This window comes from Callorhinus ursinus, unplaced genomic scaffold (assembly GCF_003265705.2).
Source record: "Callorhinus ursinus isolate GAN/ISIS: 27379988/994484 unplaced genomic scaffold, GSC_fseal_2.0 scaffold80, whole genome shotgun sequence".
Lineage (NCBI taxonomy): Eukaryota > Metazoa > Chordata > Mammalia > Carnivora > Otariidae > Callorhinus > Callorhinus ursinus.
The window spans coordinates 937,897-957,388 of NW_027397142.1; the positions used below are offsets into that span (position 1 = coordinate 937,897).

A 19,492-nucleotide genomic window follows, 5' to 3' on the forward strand; every position below is an offset into this window, starting at 1 on the left:
TGAGGCTTGGGTCCGGGGAGCCCCTGCCCAAAGTGCAGCCCTTCCCGAGAGACTGTGTGCGTCCCCCGGCACGTCCTAGGCATATGGAGGCAGATTTGGGTGTCCTGAGCAGAAGGACCATGTGAGACGACCATGCAGCCCCCACTTCTGCAAGGGGGAATCTGGCCGGCCAGGGGAGAAAGGACAAGCACCTGATGTTTGAGCCTGAGGGTTCACAGCCATAAAGGCCTCCGAGGATGAAGTCCACAGGGCTTCGGTGACCCCATCTGAGCTTGTACAACTGAGCTGGGACTCATCTCTCCTGGTCCCAGGGGACAGAGCATTTTCACCTAGACACAGGGACTATCAAGGGTCAGAGTCGCCTGTCCTCCGGTTCCAGCTCCTTGGACTGCCAAACCACTGGTTTGAGGGAGATATGAGCACATGGAAGCCCACTGAACCAGGGAACACGCAGGGGCATGCTGCAAGCAAGGACAGAGTTCCAGCAGGGGACAGCCTCTCTGCTCAGCTGGAGATGGCTTGTGCGACCCTGCTCTTCCTGGGCTGAGACCGGGCGCTGGGATCCCAGCCACCTGACTGCACATACTCCACCCCCACCCCCGCCGGCCATGCACCCCACGACCCATGTCCCGCCGGCCAGGCACCCCACTGTCCATGCACCCCACCATCCACGCCCCACTGCACGTCTACACCCCAGGGTGCACACTCTACCGTCCAAGGAGACAGCAGGAAGATCGGTGCGTGTGGGATGTGCCATCAGGGAAGTGGGGTGCTTGGGAGGAGGGAAGAAAAGGGAGGGCAGAAGTAAAAAGGACCAAGAATGGGCCCAGCTCCACACTCCACCTGGCATACAGCCCCGTGGAGATTTGTTTGTTTGCTTAATTAGAGTTTATCAAAAAAAAAGAAGAAAAAAGAATTTATTGAGTCCCAGTGATACTTATTTACAGTTTATCTTCATTACCAAAAGCACGCTGCAATGCAGTAGGACAAAGCACATTATAAGCAGGAACAAGAGCAGCTACAGAAGAACCAAGCAGGGCAGGTCCAGAGCGACGCTGTACCCAGAGCCGTGAGTCCTGGCCTGGCAGACACGGGCCACACATTTGCTCTCACGGCTTCTCCAACATCACAGCCAACAAACGAAGATACTTCAATAATTATAATTCACTCAAGTTTGCTGCATGCCAGGCATTCATGTGATGTCATTTTATTCTCAAAACAGCCCTCAGGTGGGCATTCTTATTGCTGGTTTACAAACCAAGCAACTTAGACTCAGCAGGGCCAAGAGGCTCATCTAGTTAGAGATACAGTAGGTGGAAAACCCAGGTCCCCAGATCTCCTCGTTGTGATCTTTACAAGACCCATAATCTAAGGAGGGGCCCTTGGGAAACACACAGGTGACAGGTGACAGGCAACACCAGCTCCTGGTGTTTGCAGCTCCTGGGCAGGCATTTCTAGAACCTTCTGCGCGCGCACACACACACACACCCCATTAGGACTTGCAGGGGGAATGAGAAGAAATCTTAACAGGGAAAGATTTTCGGGGCAACCGCACCTGCTTCAAATGTTGGCTTTTCCTCTCACCTGCTGTGTCTCATGGGCAAATCACTCAGTCTCTCTGATCCTCAGCTTCCCCAACTCTAAAAATGGGGGCAGTAACATGAGCCTGACCGAACTGATTAAGAGTTAAGTGACAAAATACATGGTAGAGGCCATCAAAGTGCCCCATAAACACGTATCTCATGCTTTCATTCAAAGGCGACCTGACGGTCAGAGGAAAGCAGACAAACCCCACAACACCAGGGCCGTGTCCCCACAGGAACCTGGCTCACCAGTGCCTCTTGGCGGGTGTGGTCACCAAAGCAAGAGAATTGGGTCAGAAGGCAGGTTTTTCAAGCCTGGTGAAACCTAGCTCCAAAGAAACAAAACAAAGGATGAGAAGAGATTTAGGGCAGGCAGACAGAAGAAAATGAAAAAATGAAAAAGAAACACAAAGTGGGAGAGAAAACAGAGCAAAGGAGGGGGAAAAGGGAACGGATGCAAAGAGAAACTACCAGAGGGCAGCCTGAGTCCTGAGCGTCCACCTGCATCTCTCAGCTTTGATAACAAGGGATCCAGATCTTTCATGGATCCAAAGACACCAACCAGGGTCATTTGTGGAAAGCAACATTAGGAAAAACCCCACGACCCATCAGTTCTCAAGTAGCCAAGGAGTGGTCACTGTTTGTAAAGCATGTGTGCTGAGGATCAAGAGAGGTCAGGGGCGGAGGCCAAGAAGGTGAGTCAGGGCGCGTCCTGGGCCGAGACAAGAGGCAGGGGAAGGACAGCACCATATACAAGAGGACACAACAGGTCACCTCCTTTGCCCGGGTGGCATTCAGGACGCGTCTTCTTGCGCCAGCTGGCTCCCTGCTGCAGACCACTGAGGCACACGGGTTCGGCACTGGGGGGCCGCCTGCCGCGGAGAAGCTGTGCCCCAGGGGCCCCGTCGGCAGGCCCAAAGCAAGCCTTCGGTCTCATTCATCTATAGTCAGCCTACAACGATGACTGGAGGTCAACACCCTCATCCCGTCCACACGTGTCCTCAGGGTACACTTTGCCTCCCAGACGTTGGGGCTGTAGTGCTCAGGTGCCAGGCAGCTCCGGCCTGGAGCCTGGCCTCTGTGTGCGTACCTTCCCACCTGTGGAATGGGGACAATAATAGCACTTACCTCCCTTGGCTCAAGTAAGCTAAGGCACATGCATGCTCGGGCATGCCGGCTCAGCGAGTGTGAGCTACTTCTCTTAGCCACGGTTTCCCTTCCTTTCTCCCGAGGCTGACCTTGAGAATCATTTGAGCCAAATGCCACCCAGATGGCCCCGCGCAGGGCGGACATGACCGCTCCTTCCACTTTGGATACAACTCCGACCTTTGTTTCTGTCCCCAGGAAGGAACGGGACACAGGTTAGCAGGTCTGGCCCTTCGGCTGTTCCTGAAAAGGTCCAGCGTCTGGATGCGCCTTCCGGAGCCCTCCCCGGGAATGAAGGGCTCGTTCCGGCTGCTGGCCGAGCCGCTGGACGGTGGTGCTTGGCTGCCTGCCCCTTGTGAGGAGTGTCTGGGCTGAGGAGGCCACCATGCCCAGGCCCCCGGGCAGCCTTGATCTGATGAATGACTAACGCAGCACAACTCTGAAGCGTCTACTGAGGCCTTCGTGAGACTAGAGCGTGCCTCAGGCCCTCCGCCCCTAGTGCTGATGGAAACATCTGCACGCTCATCCCCGCGTCTAAGTCCGCTCATCCAAGAGCCCAACCACGACACATGGGTGTCTTGAGGGACCAGAAAGACCAAGGGGATGTAAGTTCCACCGATGAGTCCAGGTGCAGGGGAGGAGGGATCCTCTTCCTGCAAGACTGAGGTACAAACGGCAGGTCCAGCCACCCCTGGCCGCCATCACTCAAGGGGAGTTTTCAAAAGCTCTCGGATCATAGAAACTGAGAGAACCAGAGTCCTCTGAGGAGTGGCTGGATGCAGGCCAGGCCTCTCCCATCTGTCACAGGACAGACTCAGAAAAAGCAGGCCCCTGAGGCTTCCGTGGGGAGAGGACAGCGGGTCTGTGGGTAACGTCACTGTGCCGCCCAGGACCACTGACCCGGGGGACACTGACAACCGGGCTGTGCGAATGCAGGTGGCCACAGGCGGACCAAGCCGTAGTCATCCCTGGCTTCCCTTCCTCTCAACACAAGTCTCGCATGTGGAAAAAGGGGTGACCCAGAGAGCCCCCCTTGGAGATGTGTGATTCTCTAAAGAAAGGAGCCACGGGGGGAGGAGCCAGTCGTGGCCTCCCGTGGGCAGGCAGGGACCACGAGATTTTCACCCACGTAGCTCACGAAGCCTGACCTGCAGCAGGAGCCGCTGGGAGGGGCTTTCCAGGGGTGACCTGCCAGGCGGCTCGGCCACCTTCCTGTCCTTGCCTGCTTGAGGCTTTGTCCCCAGAGCTGCCCTTTGCTTTGTCAGAGCCAAGTGGCTCGTTTAGCTTCACTCGTCTCCCTCACACTCACTCAGACACCCACCAGCTGGGCGGCCTCACAGAGAGTGAGTCCCCATTTATTCAGCGGGATCACTCTGGGCTCCTCCCGTCTGGCCCCACCAGCCTTCTCAGAACTGCGGGAGGAAGGCATCCTCCCAGCCTCCCAAAGTGACCCCACTGGACCTGCCTGTTCCAGGCGAGAACTTTCTGCGAATGCACCGGGGGTTCATGCACATCGCTGTCGGGGACCAGAAGCAAAATGGGTGGTGAATAACAGCCCGGTCCCCACTTAGACAGAGGTCATCAGCGATATCAGAGAGAAATCTCTGGTTATGGGACTTGCCCAAGTCAGCAAAGCTGGCGGATGGATGTGGGATTGGAGCTGGACCCTCCCTCCTGCCATGTGGTCAGAGATTCCTTCCACGGTGGCCCCCGGCCCTGGCCTCCTGGGGCTGTGGGCTGGGAGGGACAGCCGACGGCTGGACACCTGCAGTTCGGCAGGTATCACAAAATCAGGGAATGCTGGACCTGGGCCGGGGGGCCCTTCCAGTCCCTGTCAAGGCTCTATCTCCCCATCAGATCCTTCATCCCTCCCTTAAGTAAGAACTGGTCATCAGCAGCCCGTGAGGCTCCCCCAGCCCGGAGAGGTTCGGCCAGGAGGGGGGGGAGCCCGGAGGGCAAAAATACAGGCTGCAAAGAGCCCCCCTTTGTTCTTTGTGACAGAGATACACAGCGCTGGCTAAAACCCACTGTCCCTCCCATTCCGCTCCCTGCCTGCACATCCAGGAGGTTCCTCCTTCCCCACGGCCTTCCCACCCCCGCCCCGGCTCTGCTACCACGTCTCCTTCATTCACTCCCTACAGTGTGTTCTAGTCGGTTCCTGTACCAGCAGGAGATGAGAAACAGAAGCCACACAGACTCTATCCCCGAGAGTCACACATGGTGCCCGGGGTCTCAGGGTGCTAGGTGGTGTTGGTCTCAACTCACGGGGGATGAACTGGAAGACACAAGGCAGAGCCCAGCCCACCCCCATCCCCCTGAGGACTAGAGGGGATAGGACTTGGGGGCCTGAGTGCCCCCCCAAAAGCCCCATAACACTCACCCTCTGGAGTCAAGATGCAAAATCCCCGGGAAAGCCCTACTGAATGGCGAATGCCCCACGGGGCTGAGGACAAAAACCAGGTACACCAATTCCCAGCAATGCCAGCTGCTTATTGCCTTCTAGACTCTACTATTCTCACCCGCTGGAGCACTCACACCCCCAGAGCCCGCCGGCCTGTCTCTGTGCAGAGTGACTCTATGGGCCCTGTTGGCTCTGGGGCAGAAGGAGGTGGAGGCAGGCAGGCGCAGTGTTCTGCTCCCAGGTGGAGCCTGCAGGGTCCACTGCGCCCCACCACCCCAGGCTCTCAGCAAACCCACTCAGGCCTTCCAGTCCCTGCCAGAGGCCAGGTCTAACCACGTTCAGTGAAGGGCTCAACCTCTCAGCCACGGGGGCTCACAGTGGCTTTCACTCTGGGCTCAGGCCCTGGGCCCTGTGGACCATCTCCCTGTAAATAAGGAAATCTGCAAAAACAAACTTGTAAATGTATTTAGCCAAAGCATTACAAGGGATACAAACAAGTTCCCATTTTAATGTATAATTAAGACTCACCTCCATTGAAAAGAGTAACATTGTCTTACCTGGAGTGGGATGGTGGCCGGCTATATTCTTAGCGGGATCTTTCCCATGGGCCCCTTTACAGGGGACACGACACCAACATTCCCGGGCCACCCCCTTCCTGCTTTTCCCCGCATATCTCATTTCAGTCTCCCCCGAGCCCCGTGCGGTGGGGATTATTTTACCCACCTCTGACAGGTGAGGAGATGAAGGCTCAGAAAATATGGGGAAACTGCCAAGAGACACGGGAGCAAACAGTGACATTAGCATTAGTGGCAAGGCTGGCTTGTGACGCCTAGACCTACACCCCCTCAGCACGTCACCCTTCTACAGAGCAGAGGAAACCCAGCATGTCTTCCCTGCTCAGGCGAAGCATTCTGTTCTAGAGACTCTCGCACAATTGACAGTTGGGTCCATGTCGGCCTGGGGCGGGGGGTGGATGCTCTCCCCTCCTATGGTTGAGGGCTGTGAGGCCAACCTTGGGTTGACCTTGGGCCAACCATCCCGTCCCTCCCTGCTTTTGATCCACATCTGAGGTCAGTCTAGCAGCTAGACAGGTTTCTAATCAAAGGATTATCATGCCACCTAAAACACCCTGGCATATTTATGATGCTCTTACTAGTCAATTTGCCTGAGCAAAAGCCCAAATAAAACTTTCTTAGGTAGGAGGCGAAGAAAAAAAAACTAGCATAATAACATTCCTAAAACTTGCTCTTTTACTGAACCAACAAAACATGGTTTGCCTGAAAATTATTTTTTCGTAAGATTTGCAGATAACGGACTCACCCAGATTTTTCAAAATTAGTTCACAGAGTTAACGAAGCATTTAGATTCTCCAAGAATGTCCATACTTATTTTTAAGGTTTTATTTATTTGACAGAGAGACGGTGAGAGAGGGAACACAAGCAGGGGGAGTGGGAGAGGGAGAAGCAGGCTTCCCGCCGAGCAGGGAGCCCGATGCGGGGCTTGATCCCAGGACTCTGGGATCATGACCTAAGCTGAAGGCAGACGCTTAACTGACTGAGCCACCCAGGAGCCCCAAGAATGTCCATATTTTCTTCTTTTCCCCCAGTGAGTTGGGCTTTTTACATTTCCTCACCATCATCATCATCATCATCATCATCATCATCATCATCATCATGGAATCGGCCATGTGGGAGGTGGTTTCCCAGGGCAAGGATATGAAAGGTGCAGATGCACCCCATCCTTGAGGAGCACGTGGTCTCATTAAGGAGACAGAAGTTCGGCCACCCTTGCCCCAATCTGGGACAATGCTGAAGGGCCATCCCGGTTCCAGAATGTTCCAGCGGGTCAGCGGAGGCCGAATTTTTAGGTGAAGGTAACAAAAATCATGTGAGGGGAGCTCACCATTAAACAAGGGATATAACCAAATAGGTCCATTTGACCTGAAGCTGTTGTACTATGTTTAATATTATTTTATTATGGTAGTAAATTCTACGTCTGCAGGCCAAGCCTACAGAGCTTCGCATCGAGCCTTTCCCGAAAGCTCGTGTTGCCGCATCCAGAGAAGGAGGGAGATGGATGCCGAATGGACAGACTGCAAGCCTGGAGCCAGGGATCCCGCTCTGAAAGGACTATATGCTTCCCGGCTGCCGCCCACAGCCCTTGGTTTTGAGCCACTGTAAACAGAACCGCTTTGAATTTGTTTTCTGCTCTAACACAAGGTGTAGGCATCTCTGGCGGAGAGCAGATGGGCCGGTGGCGCCCCAGAAGCCTTCCCTCCCCTGTAGCCATCAATGCTGCCTGCACCAACATTCCTCCAGGAGAAAACCCTTGTTGTCCTCTCTGCCTTGCCCCTGGCCAACCCTGTGACCCCTGGCACGTCCCTTCTCCCCCGCAGGCTCCTCATTATGAGGGATCCCCGGTGAGTCCCACCTTCTCTGGCACCTGGAGGGGAAGTCACCTGGCTGAGGTATTCCCTTAGACCGGTTTGGTACCACTGCCCAGCATTTCCCTCTGTCTGTGAGCTGAGAATGTCCTATTACCTGTGCCCCACGCTCATTTCGGAATCTCAAAATACACTTAACAAGCAAAGAAGAGAAAAGTGGCAAGAAAAGGCGCTTCTCCGTTTTCCTGGCACTGGCTTCGCCCCGGGAGCACACAGCATCTCTGACGCTGGCCTGTCTCCGGCGAGGAAGTGGAAGGTTGGGTGGCACTGTCAAATGCCCGGCGTTGGAAGGACCCCGGCTCCGCGGCTCCTGCCTCACTCACGGCCCCTTCGAAGCCTACCCGTCCTTCAGGAAGCCCCGCTTCCTGTCATGGTGCCTGAGCCCCACGGAGACCCAGCCTGCAGTCCTCTTCTATATTCTCAGAATATGAGAATTATGCAGGGTCCCCTGGGTGGTCCAGTCAGTGAAGCGTCCGCCTTCTGTCTGCCTCATGACTTGAGCCCATGATCTCAGGGTCGCGGGAACGAGCCCTGTGTCAGGCTCCACACTCGGCGAGGAGGCTGCTTGTCCCTCACTCCCCCCCCCACTCCCACACTCTTTTTTTCGCTCTCACTCTCTCTAAAATAAATAAAATCTTTTTAAAAATCATGTGTATATATGTTATATATTTCTATATGTTATACTAAAATATGTATTAATTATATAATGTTATTAAATATCATTAATTACATCACATATAAACCTATTTAAGACGTTAATATATTAATTGTTACACGATATAATTGAGTAACGTGTTACTAGGTTACATTCATACATGGCTATATTTTAATATATAATTATGTAACAATGTAATCAACACACTGATCTTATAGAATCTTAATTATTATATACGTTATATGTATTTGAAAAAGGGTGAATGTGTGTTGTTTTAAGTCACTATGTTTTAGGGTGTTCTGACATTTGATAGCAAAGGTGAACTGAATGGTGAGAGATGCTCAAGGCTCCTTTGCAGACTCTAAGCCTTATCAAGGAAGGGTTCCAATTGTCCTCTCTGAGCCTTGCACAGTGCCTGGCACACAACATGCCTTCGATAAGTGTCTGCCAACTTAGTAAAAAAAAGCTCTGCAGCTATTTGGCAGAAGACCCAACCTAGGATTTCCCAATTCCTAGTTTAGCACTTATTCTAAGACTCCGTTAATTAAGGAAAAAATGAGAAAGCACTAAAGAGTAAGACTGATGAAGTTATAGAAGGCAGATTATTTATTTTTGAGATGAGAAGGATAAAGAATTGCTTTCAACGACCTTCATCCAATAATTTAGAAGCCACGTAAAGAGTACAGAGACCTAGTCAACCCCAAGGGCAAACCGCTGGAAGGCAGCTGGCCAGACCAGGGGTTTTATCTTCTGTGTGCCCCTCATGGGGGTGGTGTCTGGTCCCACCCAGCAGTCCTCACCTCCCACCCCCACGCTGCCTGGACTGGTCACGGGGCATCAGAAGCCAGGGCTGGGGTGGGGCCAAGCAGAGACATCAGAAGCCCAATTAAAACACAACCGAGAGTTTTCCAGGCAGGCTGGGCGAGAACAGTTGTGAGGCATGGACAGCCTACGCTCGTTTGTCTGCGGTGAGGCTAGGAACCCTGATAATAAGAGTAACGCTATGTCACAGGCTTGTTTTTGAGATAGAGAGATGGCTTATATAAAAGTACACGTCGGCCACATAGCAAGTGCTCCATCAATATTAGCTAAATCTGGTGACAACCATGCCATCCCAGATGGTATCTGATAATCAGTGAGATTGATAAATCATAGCTCCTATGAATGAAACTACCCACTGAGGGATGTTTGAATTTGGAGGAGGAACCTCTGGGGTGTTTGTTCACATCATATGCTGTAGACAAGAATATGGGGCCAGGTGATGACAGCCTCAAGCCCATGACCCAAAGGCTGTGTGCACGGCCCATGCCGCAAGGCAGCGTGGAATGAGGCGGAGGGCTTCCAGGCCAGCCCAACAGACAGATAGCTGCCAGGCTTCTGGAAGCTGAGCAGGAGACCGAGCTGGGCTACCTGCTCCCTCTCCCCCTGTCTCCACTCTAGGTCCAAGAGAAGGTCCTCCGGACAAGCAGGATCCTGGAGCTGCTACCCCGGCTTCATTACGCCTCCATTTTCTCGATGCCCTGCCCAGCCCCACCCACCCTGCTAGGATTTCCAGTCACAGAGAGGGGGGGAAGCACGACCCAGGTGGACGGCAGAAACCAAGACAGACTGGCAGGCCTTGGGCTACCCTCCCCGGGCAGTGCCGGGGTGTCCTGGCCCCTCGAAGCACCTGCTCACGTGGCTCTACCACAACACGAGTGGTAGTTCTTGGTCTGTTGCCCCAGCGCGCTTTGAAGGCAGGGACCCTGTTGTATTCGATCTCTGAGGCCACCACAACATGGTGCCACAAGCAAGGTGGCTTAAAACAACAGAGCTGTATTTGCTCAAAGTTCCGGAAGGCAGAAGTCTGAAATCAAGGTGTCTGTAGGGCCATGCTCCCTCCAAATCCTCTAAGGGAGGATCCACTCTTGCCCCTTTCAGCTTCCAGGGGCCCCAATGTGCCCTGGCCTGTGGCTGCCCCACTCCAGTCCCTGTCTCTGTCCTCACATGACCTTCCCTCAGTGTCTGTGCCCACATAGCTCTCTGCTTAGAAGGGTACCAGTCATCCTGGACTCGGGGCCCAGCCTAACGGTCTCACCTTAACTGGGCTAATTATATACACATAGACCCTATTTCCAAATAAGGTCACATTCACAGGCACCAGGGGTTCGGACTTCAACATATCTTTTTGGGGACATAACTCAACGCCATAACCCTGTTTATCTCTGTATCCTCAGGGCCACCACCTCACCTGGAAAACAGATATGAGACGACTGGTTTCCCAGAACTAGCTTTAACCCTGCCTACCTATAAACATGATTCCCAGCAATTCCCCAGCCCTCTTCTTTCTTTCAAAACGGAGAAGTTGATGTCCCACTTTCTAAATTCTTCCCTGGCCTGGTTGCATCCTTCCTCCTGCGTGCACCCCCCACCTCCCACCGGGCACAAATAAGGTCATTCTGGGGCTGCCCTGAGCTGCGCCCCGCAGCAGGCTCAGCCCCTGCTGTGCTTCCCCTCCCCGGGAGGAGGGTAACAGTTGCAGGGCTTCCCAAAGCCTCAGCCTCATGGGAAAAAGGCTGGACCCCGGGGGGTTACCAAGAGCAAACTGGTCTTTCTTGTACATTCACCAGCAATGTCGCTGCCAGGTCAGAGTATACCAAAACACAGAGGCCCTGGCAGAAACCCCAAAGCCTGGATAGTATTTGATTGGTCTGTGACAAGCCATGAGCTGGCAGAGAAGGGTTTCCTGTCAACAGGAAGGAAAAGAATGGAGATCAAATTATTTTCAAAGTAGGCAGTGGAAGAGAGAGAGAGAGTGAGATTGGGATTAGCCATTCCACTGTGGGCCACACGGGCTAGAGGGCAGGCAGGGCCCCCGAAGATCCAACTGCTTCCTCTGCTCTATTGCACACACTCTGCAGTGGGGAGTCTAAGGGTTCCCCGTGATCAAGCCTCAGGGACACAGCCTGACTTTCATGTGTCTCCTCTGCCCATCTCAGAGCAAGATCCCAGGCAGCCAATCAAGCAAATTAAGGACTCTGCCTCAGCTCTTGCCTGCTCAGCATCTCACTGGCCTTTGTCCTACATTTTAAAAGATTTGACACCATTTTGACATTTGGTTTGGTGTCGTGGCGTTTCAAGATGGGTTGGTCCACCGGCTTGAAAGAAGGAGGAGACAGCTGGTGTTTCGTGTGCGATCATATTCACTGTCCAGGGTCAGAGGGAAGATAGCGGGAGGAGAATGGGGGAAAGAGCACCATATCCTGACCCAGGTCCGAAGAGTGTCCGCTGCCCTGCTCAGTAACCCGAGTCACCCCCATAAAAGTGCAATGGTGCCCAGACACAGAACATCAAGACGGGAAAACCAGAAAAGTAAAAGAAAATAGTCAAGAAACAGCATCATCTAAAAGCACACATATTTGTCAGAATGGTTTTAGGGAATACAGACCGACTTAGAAGTCAGGGGACGAAGTCCGAGTGGGCGAGAAGGTGCTCACAAGTACAAAGTGCCTCCGTGGTCCTCCCATCCACTGAGTGGTTAGGACACTCAGAAGTGTAACCCCTGGCTGGAGATTAGCCATAGAGCATAGCTTTGCTGGGGTTCATCAGAAGAGGGCAGCTCAAAAACCAAAAACAAACAAACAAATACAGGCAGGGAGAGATACTTACCTAGCAACGAGAGTCCTAACAAGGTATGTGGAAAGATGCAATGCTGAGCATACAAACTATATTTGGTGGCTGTTTCTGGCTTTGCTCCCTGACTACTAGAGATGTCCTTTGGGTGCAATAATGATCCGTGATGCCAGTAGTGCTCATTAGGGCAGTAGGCAGTAGTCAGAGCCTGGTTTGCACAAGGGTCTTGAACCCCCTCCACCGACGGATACTAAGCGTGAGAACCGGACAGGACGGGCTGTTCCCCCACGTCATCCGACCACGGGATGGGGGATGTGCTTGTTCTCAGTTGGGCCATTTGTAAGGTGAGGACACAAGAAAGGGGTACCTCCCAGCACTAGGGTACACCCCGAGGCACGGAATGGTGATTCAGCAAATCCCGGAGTTTTGTGCATGCTGTGGTTGTATCATTAGAACTGGTCCATGGAGAGATCCATGAACACTCTGCAGGGTAGAGCCTTCAAAGAAGGGGACTTCTCTATCCATTCTTTTCCTGCCATTTCCCTCCAGAGGCTCAGGGCTGGACTACACCTTACTGGCACTCAGCCAGCATGCTCTGCCCACGCTCTGGGAGGCTGGAGGGCAGGCACTCACCAGTCTGCCATATTCATATCCTGTGAGCTGTGGAGGTGTACCCAGTCCTCACTGATCAACCCTGGAGCCACAGGACAGTTCCAGGGGCTCCATCATCGAGGAGTTTGGCTTGAAGCTTAAAGGTCCCGATATCATACTCTGGGCTCTACAAGAGCTTACGCTCAGGGCACCCAAGATGCACCAGAGGGCTGAATCAAGAAACACGGCAGTGTGGCCTAACAGGCTAGCCCACACGGGGCTACCCTGGCTGGGGGCTGATTCAGGCTCTCATCTTTATTTGGAAGCCAGCAGTATCCTATGTTTAGTAGCCAAGGACATCTCAATGACAACTGAAAAAGTGCACATGGTAGATAGTGATAGATGGATAGATAGAAAAGCAGATACGTAAGTAGATGGATGGATGGACAGATGGATGAATGGATACCTAAATAGATAGAAACAACCTTTAGTGACCAGCCAGCTACTCCTGGCTCTATTTTTAGTGTGTCTACAGTGACTGTGAAGGATTTCTGGAGCACCACTCCCAAGAGGCCCAGGGAAATGTGCCTCCTGTCCGTGGTAAATACTGGGCCACTGCCTCAAGCCCAAGCTCCTCTGAGCCTGCCTCAGTGTCCCCAGAGGCTCCTGCAGGGTCCTTCTCTCGGAAGCCCCCCACTCGCCTGTGGCCTCCTGCTCTGTCACTGGCTTGTCAACAGTTCCAAAGACCCACAATATGCTGACCAACAGTCCTCAAGTAAAATACAGCTGCAATATATGAATTTCAGCATTAATAGGGAAGCTATTTCTTCTGAGACAGAAAAAAAAAAAAAAAAAAAAAGGAAAAGAGCACCCCTGCTCAGGCCAACAGTGTCTCTGGCAAAGTTCTGGCTGAATGCCACACCCAGCTAGGCTTCTAAAGAGCTATTTTCCCAAAACCATTCCTACCACCTTCATTGTTATTCCTGCTTTACATTCAGGATGAAGGCTAAGGGAAGAGAACCCGGGCAAGGCACCAACCCACAGTGACTCTAACCAAAGCGCCCATCCTGTTCCTTTAAAGGCCCAGTGCAACCTCAGAGGAGTCCACACTCACCCTTCTGCTTCCTCTCCTGCCTCCCACCTTCCCTTTCCCCTGACAAGACCCGAGAGCGTTTGCCCAGAAAGGTGATCCCAGCTACCTAAGAAAGAGGCTAACACCAAGCCAGGCCTCATCCTCCGTTAGGCCCAACGGCCATTCTCCCTTCGATGAAATTCAATTCATCAGTTACTGCAGTGGCTGATTCCAAGTCCCCATGACCTGCTATAACCCGTAGGCCGGAGGGCCTCCCCTAAAATGGACTCCTCCTTCCTGGTGCCTCAGGGCACAGCAGGTGCTCTTGGTAGCAAGGAGGGTAAAGATGGTTAAGGCGGTCAAAGCCTGGGATGGAGGTCTGCAGGGGTTACAACACCCAACACCCTAGGTCATGGTTCTGTTTATGCACCAGATATGGGGGTAGAGACTGAGGCCAACTGTGTCCAAAAGGGACTTGAACCAATTCAGCGCATAGACAAGCTGTGTGGACACACTAGAGACCTTGAGAAGCCTTTACCCTGCTGGTGGACTGGATGCCACCCAATGACCCACCCACAGGACTGCCAGGGCCATGGTGTCTCAGGAGCCACTCCTCAGAATCCCAAACATCCTTGGAAATGGCCTTCTCGGGACATCAGGGATGAGCAGGTGCTAGCGCTGAGGAGGTGGACAATTCCCCTTTGATTCACCATGGCTGGGCTTGAACTCCCCACCTCTCCCTTGCTTCCTTATACCAGCTACCCTGAAGCCATCAGGTTAACTCAATCCGTGGCTTCCTCCCCATCCATCAGGCACACCGCTCATCCATCTTTCCCTCCAGTGTCTCACGTCTCCCCTCACTAGTCTGCTCCTATCAGTACTGTGTTCAGCCCCTCCAACCCTAATCTCTGGATATTTGCAAGAGCATTGGAGTTGGTCCCCTGGCCACTAGCCCTCCTTCCACGAAGCCACTTTGTGCACTGCTCTAGGGGCTAACTCACATGATGTTGCTTTCATCACCTTTAACTGCTTCTTAACGTGGATTTCGCCCCCAAGACAGCAAGACACTGACTTAGATTCAGCAGTCTGTCCTAGGCAGTGAGGGAATGAGGCAGGAGAGCCAGATGAGCCAGTAAGGGTACATTAATGAATGGACACCAGTGTGGGCAATCATTCCTGGACATCGCTGGGACCCTCCGGGGCTTCCTGTGGAACACACGGCACTGGGGAATGGGGAGGCAGGGGCACCTTCCCACCTGCATCCCTCCTTGGTGAGGGTCCCCCCTTAGGGCATAATCCCAATGGCTCACTCCCACCCAGCCTGCACCGGGGCTGAGCAAACTGGCACCATCCGGGAGGAGTCCTTCAAGAAACCCAGAGGCAAACTATGGCGTGGAGCGGAGCTGTCCAGCAAGGCTCCACGAACTCGGGGGGAGCCACGGGGGAGCGGGGCAGGGCATCAAGTGCATCCATGGCAGCTTCCCAGCGCCTTCAGAAGGAAGTCCTCACTCCCCCAGGCTGCCCTCTGGGTGGAGCTGCCAGATAAGAGGCAGGACGCCTGGTTCAGTCGGGATTTCAGGTAACAGTGAAGGATTTTTTCTTACTATCGGTTTTCCCAACGGGTCCACGGGATATTCATATACAAAAAAAGTTATTCGTTGTTTATCTAAAATTCTACTTTAACTGGTCATTTAATATTTCTCTTTGCTAAACCTGGCAATCCTGCTTCAGAGTCCTCCTTGATCGGGCCCCAGTCCATTTCTGAGTACCCTGATTCTCAAACCCTTTCTTCCACGAGAAGGGGCTCTGTGCTGTACCTGAAAGCAGTCATCCAAGCCCCAACTCACGGAGGTGCTCAAGCTGGTTCCCTGGTGGGAGCAACCCAGGTTCTCACACGTGTCTCAGTCCTGCCCACGAGCTCTGGGTCGAATGTCTCTGTGAACACATCAGTCTGCTGTTGCCTCTCCCACTCTCCCCTCTGAGAGCGAGTGCTGCCAGCACCAGTCATCGGATGCCCTTGGGTCATGTGCTAGCATTTGTCCAAAGGCCGTATTTTCCCACCTAGAGTATAACTTTCACCTAGCCCGACACAGTGATCGACAGGCCATTACTAGATGGCCAGTGAGAAGACCCCCCCAGGTCCCACCACCAAATGCAAGCCCTATAAGGAGGGAGACAGAGCCCCTCCCTTGCTCCCCTAGATCTCACCATCAACCAGAGCAGTACACACGTGTTGTGGAATAATTGAGTCAACACCACTTTCGGTAAGGGATGGATCATGCCAGAAGGTTATTTAAAGCAGCCAAAATCATGTCCAGCAAGCAAGAAGGGTGGTCAGAGCATTCCAGCTACACCGTGGCCTTTCCGCTCTCACAGTGTGGCCCTCTTAGTCCTTTTCTGGGTTCTGGATTTTGTCCCACACTAACCACTACAGCACCCCTCCAGCGACCCCAAGCACGTACCCCACACCATAGTCGGCCTCAGTACAATATGGCCTGACAGTGACCCTTTCTTTTCTCTATGTCTCTCTTTTTAAAACCAGTTGCTCTGACGTCAACTTGATAGTCATACATGTTTATAACGCTTTAAATTTCAAGAGCGTTCCCATGACTTATTTTATTTCACATCTCCACAAGGTAGGCAAAGCAAATTATTATCTCTGACAAATGGGAGAAAGTGAGCGGTAAAAGGCTCCCTCAAAGGGATCACCGCTCCAGGGAGACTTGTAATACCAATGTCTAATTTTTCATTTACAAATATGGCTAAAAAATGTAAACAAGAATAATCCATTCTAAAATAGACTACTTATTCCTGCATATTTGGGCCACCACCCTGGTGGCCCCGCAGCAGCTTGGTTACCTGCTCCCTGAGCTTCCCCCAGCGAGGAAGGGCTGGCTATCTCCTCACCTCCTCTCAACTAAAGGCTGCTCCCTCCAGTACCCAACAGACCTTCTCCATGAGGGTGTGGGCACACGTGGAAGGGAAAGGAGCTGCATTCAACAGACACTGAAGGAAAGTGCCTCATGGGGTTCAGTGGGAAGTGAGCGGCAAGCAGCCCCACCCCAGTCCTGCCCAGTCGGAGGCGGGCACTCACTGTGGCTTCCACCCCGTGCCCAGGACCTGTCATCCCCACAGAAAGAACAAAACCACATTCTTCATGGAGCCCTCTACTCTTTGCGTACGCGTGTGTCTGTGCGCGTGCATCTGCGTGTAGGTGTGTTTGGACAAACATTCACTTGGTTGGTGGAGGCCAGGGGCGTGACCCAGTTGGGGGTTTCTTTCGGGTGCAGGTAAGGGCTGCGCCGCATGTCCTACCACCTGACTTGTCCACAGGGAAGCTGGGGAAGGCCGCGGGCTACCTGGGTAGGCAAAACCCAGGGTGGGCACACGACCCCGCCCGGCGCTCCCTCGGGATGGACAAAGTCGAGCCGCAGACCGATCGATGTCCCCAAAGTCCGGGCGGGGCTGCCGGCGTGGCCGGGGCTGAAGTTCGAAGCAGCTCTGCATGCGTTAGGGAATCCCCGAGTCCCCAAATGCCCGAAATGTGCTCCGGGGGCGGGGGGGGGGGGAGGGCTAAGGGAACGGCTGCAGAGTAGCTCCCCGCCCCGCGCCCAGGCACACCCCGAGGGGAATTGGGGAGGAGGAAGGTCCATTTGGGGGCGCAGCTACACAGCCACACACCCCCCGACCGCTGTCCCCGCCCACCGCCCCGCCCCTGCGTCCCCGGCAGCCGCGCGCGGCTCCACCTCTCCCGAGCGCAGTCCACACCGTCCTTTTTCAACAAAACAACACTACGCACCGCCCACAGCACCCGCACCGGGCGGGATCCGGGGCTACGCCCAGCCCGCCACCAGCCGCGCCCCGCGCCCCCTCCCGCGTCCCCGCCGCAGTCGGTCGCCAAGCCCCGGCCGCACACAGCTGGGGAGAGAGATGGAGCCTAGGCTCGGCGGCCCAGCTCGACCCTGCGCCCCCACCCATCCCCGAGCGCCCAAAGTGACAGGAGGGGCACGCACGGCGCGCGCGGGGCGTCCCGCGTTAACTGCTTCGGCGCCGGGGTCGACAACGACGCGAGGGTGGGGAGCCGGGGACCGCGCTGCGGGTGGGCACTCACCGGGATGTGCACTCGCAGCGAACGCCTCTTCTGGCTGGGGTTTTTTTTGCCACTGCTCCCACCAGGGCTGGAAACATCTTTCTTCTTCTTGGTGTCCATGGCCGCGCTTCCCATAACTTTAACCAGAAGTTAATTCCGGGTGACTCGTTCCTGCAATTCGGTTCTCTCCTTCCTAGGCCGGCCCCTGCTGTCGGCCTCGAGCCGCGCGCTCTTTATTATTATCCTTCCACCCGAAGACACCGCGTGGGGACTTCCCCGGGGAGGGAAGGAAGGTGGCGCAGGTACCTCGGGCCGCCGCCACTGGGCACGGATGGCGGTCGGCGTGAGCGCGGAGTTCACGTGTCCTCTTCCTCCTTACGGGCTCAGCGGTGCAAAATCAAAGCCAGAGGCTGTCCTGGTTCTGGTGTCTCTCCGGGTTACGCATGGCAGAGGTCTCCCGCTGGGTGACAAAGTTTTCTTCCTTTTGCAAAGCGAAGCAACATTTTCCACCCTCTCAGCTCCTCCCACAGATTCCCGGAGGTAATCTGAAAGGCAGGTGCAAAGTAGAGACAGTAATGTGGAAAACAAGCCTCCCGTGCCTGCGCCGAAGTGGACAATCTGGCGAGAGTGAGACAGTTTGCATGTAAATATAATCCTCGGCCGCAGAATGAACCAGCCGGGAGCCTGGAACTCGGCCCGTCCCCCTTGTGGGCGAGAGGGGGGAGGAGGGAGGAGGAGGCGCAAACGCGAACGCCCCGGGAATTGGGCTCCCCGCTCGGCTGCACGCAGAAATTCTGGCGGCGGCTCGGCTCGCGGGGCCCTGCCAGCCGGAGGGCGCGCCCGCTGCGTCCCTCCGCCGCGCCGCGTCCCGGGGACAGGGAGCCGGCAAGTGAGGGGCGGCGCGGCCGGACGCAGACTCGCCGAGCGCGGGGCGGTGGAAGGCCGCGTGCACTGAACAGGAAGTGCAGGGCGCACGCCGCTCGCCCGCTCCCCGTGCCGTCCCCGGGTCGCCGCACGAGGTCGCCTGCGCTGCGGGCGGGGTCTCCCCTCCCCTGCGGCCGCGGTGGCGCGGGACTCGCTGGGAGCCGATTTCTGATGCATCCCGTCCCCCCAGTCTCTGTCTACGCCCGACCCTCTGGAACACGCCCCCGCGCCCTGCCCCGCCACCCCCGCTGCGGCGGAAGCCCCGGATTGCGTGGGGGATGCGCACTGACCCGCACTTGCTTCCGGGAAAACCGTGGACCCCCGTCCCTCTCCACCCGGCGTGCGGACCCCAGTGCGCCCGGAGCGCGGGTGTTGCCGGGGAGTGCGGCTTTTCACAGCCCACCTCCCCCTCCCCCTACACCCGGCTTATCTCGGGTTCGCCATGAGTTGCGCAGTGGGTCGGCGGTAAGTGCGGGCGCGGTGTCCGCAGCCCCGCGCCGCGGAAAACGCGGAGTTCCTAGGACTGCGGAAAGCAATGGGTGCGGAGAGGGCTGGAAACCCCGGGCGAGGCTTCCACGTGCCACCGCGTTGCCACTCTGGCGCGGCCCGTAGTAGCCGAGGGCCGGGGGGCTTGGGTGGTGGCGTCCCCCTTCCGAGCGCCCCAGGATGGCGCGACCTTGGCTCCCGGCTGGAAATGGGGTGACTGCTCGGTCGGGAGACGCTTCCTTTCCCGCTCTAGGTTCTGAGGACGTAGTGACCCCAGAAGTCACTGGAGCGCCCTGAATGCTGACGTCAGCTCCGCCTCTCCCCCTAATCAGAGAAAGAACGTGAGGAGGCGGCCTTAACACTTGTCCAGGTGCAGAGATTTGAGGAGTCCTCTCCTCAGAGGGAGGACTGGGCGCCTCCCACCCAGCCAGAAGCCAGGTGTTTCAGCCATGTTTCCTGTGTTCCTTCCTTCATCTGATGTTCAGTCCC

General features: G+C 55.0%; 1 protein-coding gene and 1 long non-coding RNA gene across 5 annotated transcripts in view; one reads left to right on the forward strand and one right to left on the reverse strand.

Annotated features, from left to right (window-relative positions):
* Nucleotides 1–18,465, reverse strand: part of PRKAG2 (protein kinase AMP-activated non-catalytic subunit gamma 2) — a 255,248-nt gene extending 236,783 nt beyond the window's left edge. For all 3 annotated transcript variants that reach the window (XM_073887557.1, XM_025862118.2, XM_025862116.2), the window contains exon 1: nucleotides 17,615–18,465. In XM_073887557.1, coding sequence (XP_073743658.1) covers nucleotides 17,615–17,728 — 114 coding nt within the window. In that variant the 5' untranslated portion in view covers nucleotides 17,729–18,465. The remainder of the gene's footprint in view (nucleotides 1–17,614) is intronic.
* A 15-nt stretch (nucleotides 18,466–18,480) lies between these two features.
* Nucleotides 18,481–19,492, forward strand: part of LOC112815877 (uncharacterized) — a 36,711-nt gene continuing 35,699 nt past the window's right edge. The window contains exon 1 of one of the 2 annotated variants that reach the window (XR_003206070.2): nucleotides 18,481–19,373. This is a non-coding gene — a long non-coding RNA (uncharacterized lncRNA). The remainder of the gene's footprint in view (nucleotides 19,374–19,492) is intronic. The other variant, XR_012376696.1, reaches the window with a different exon arrangement.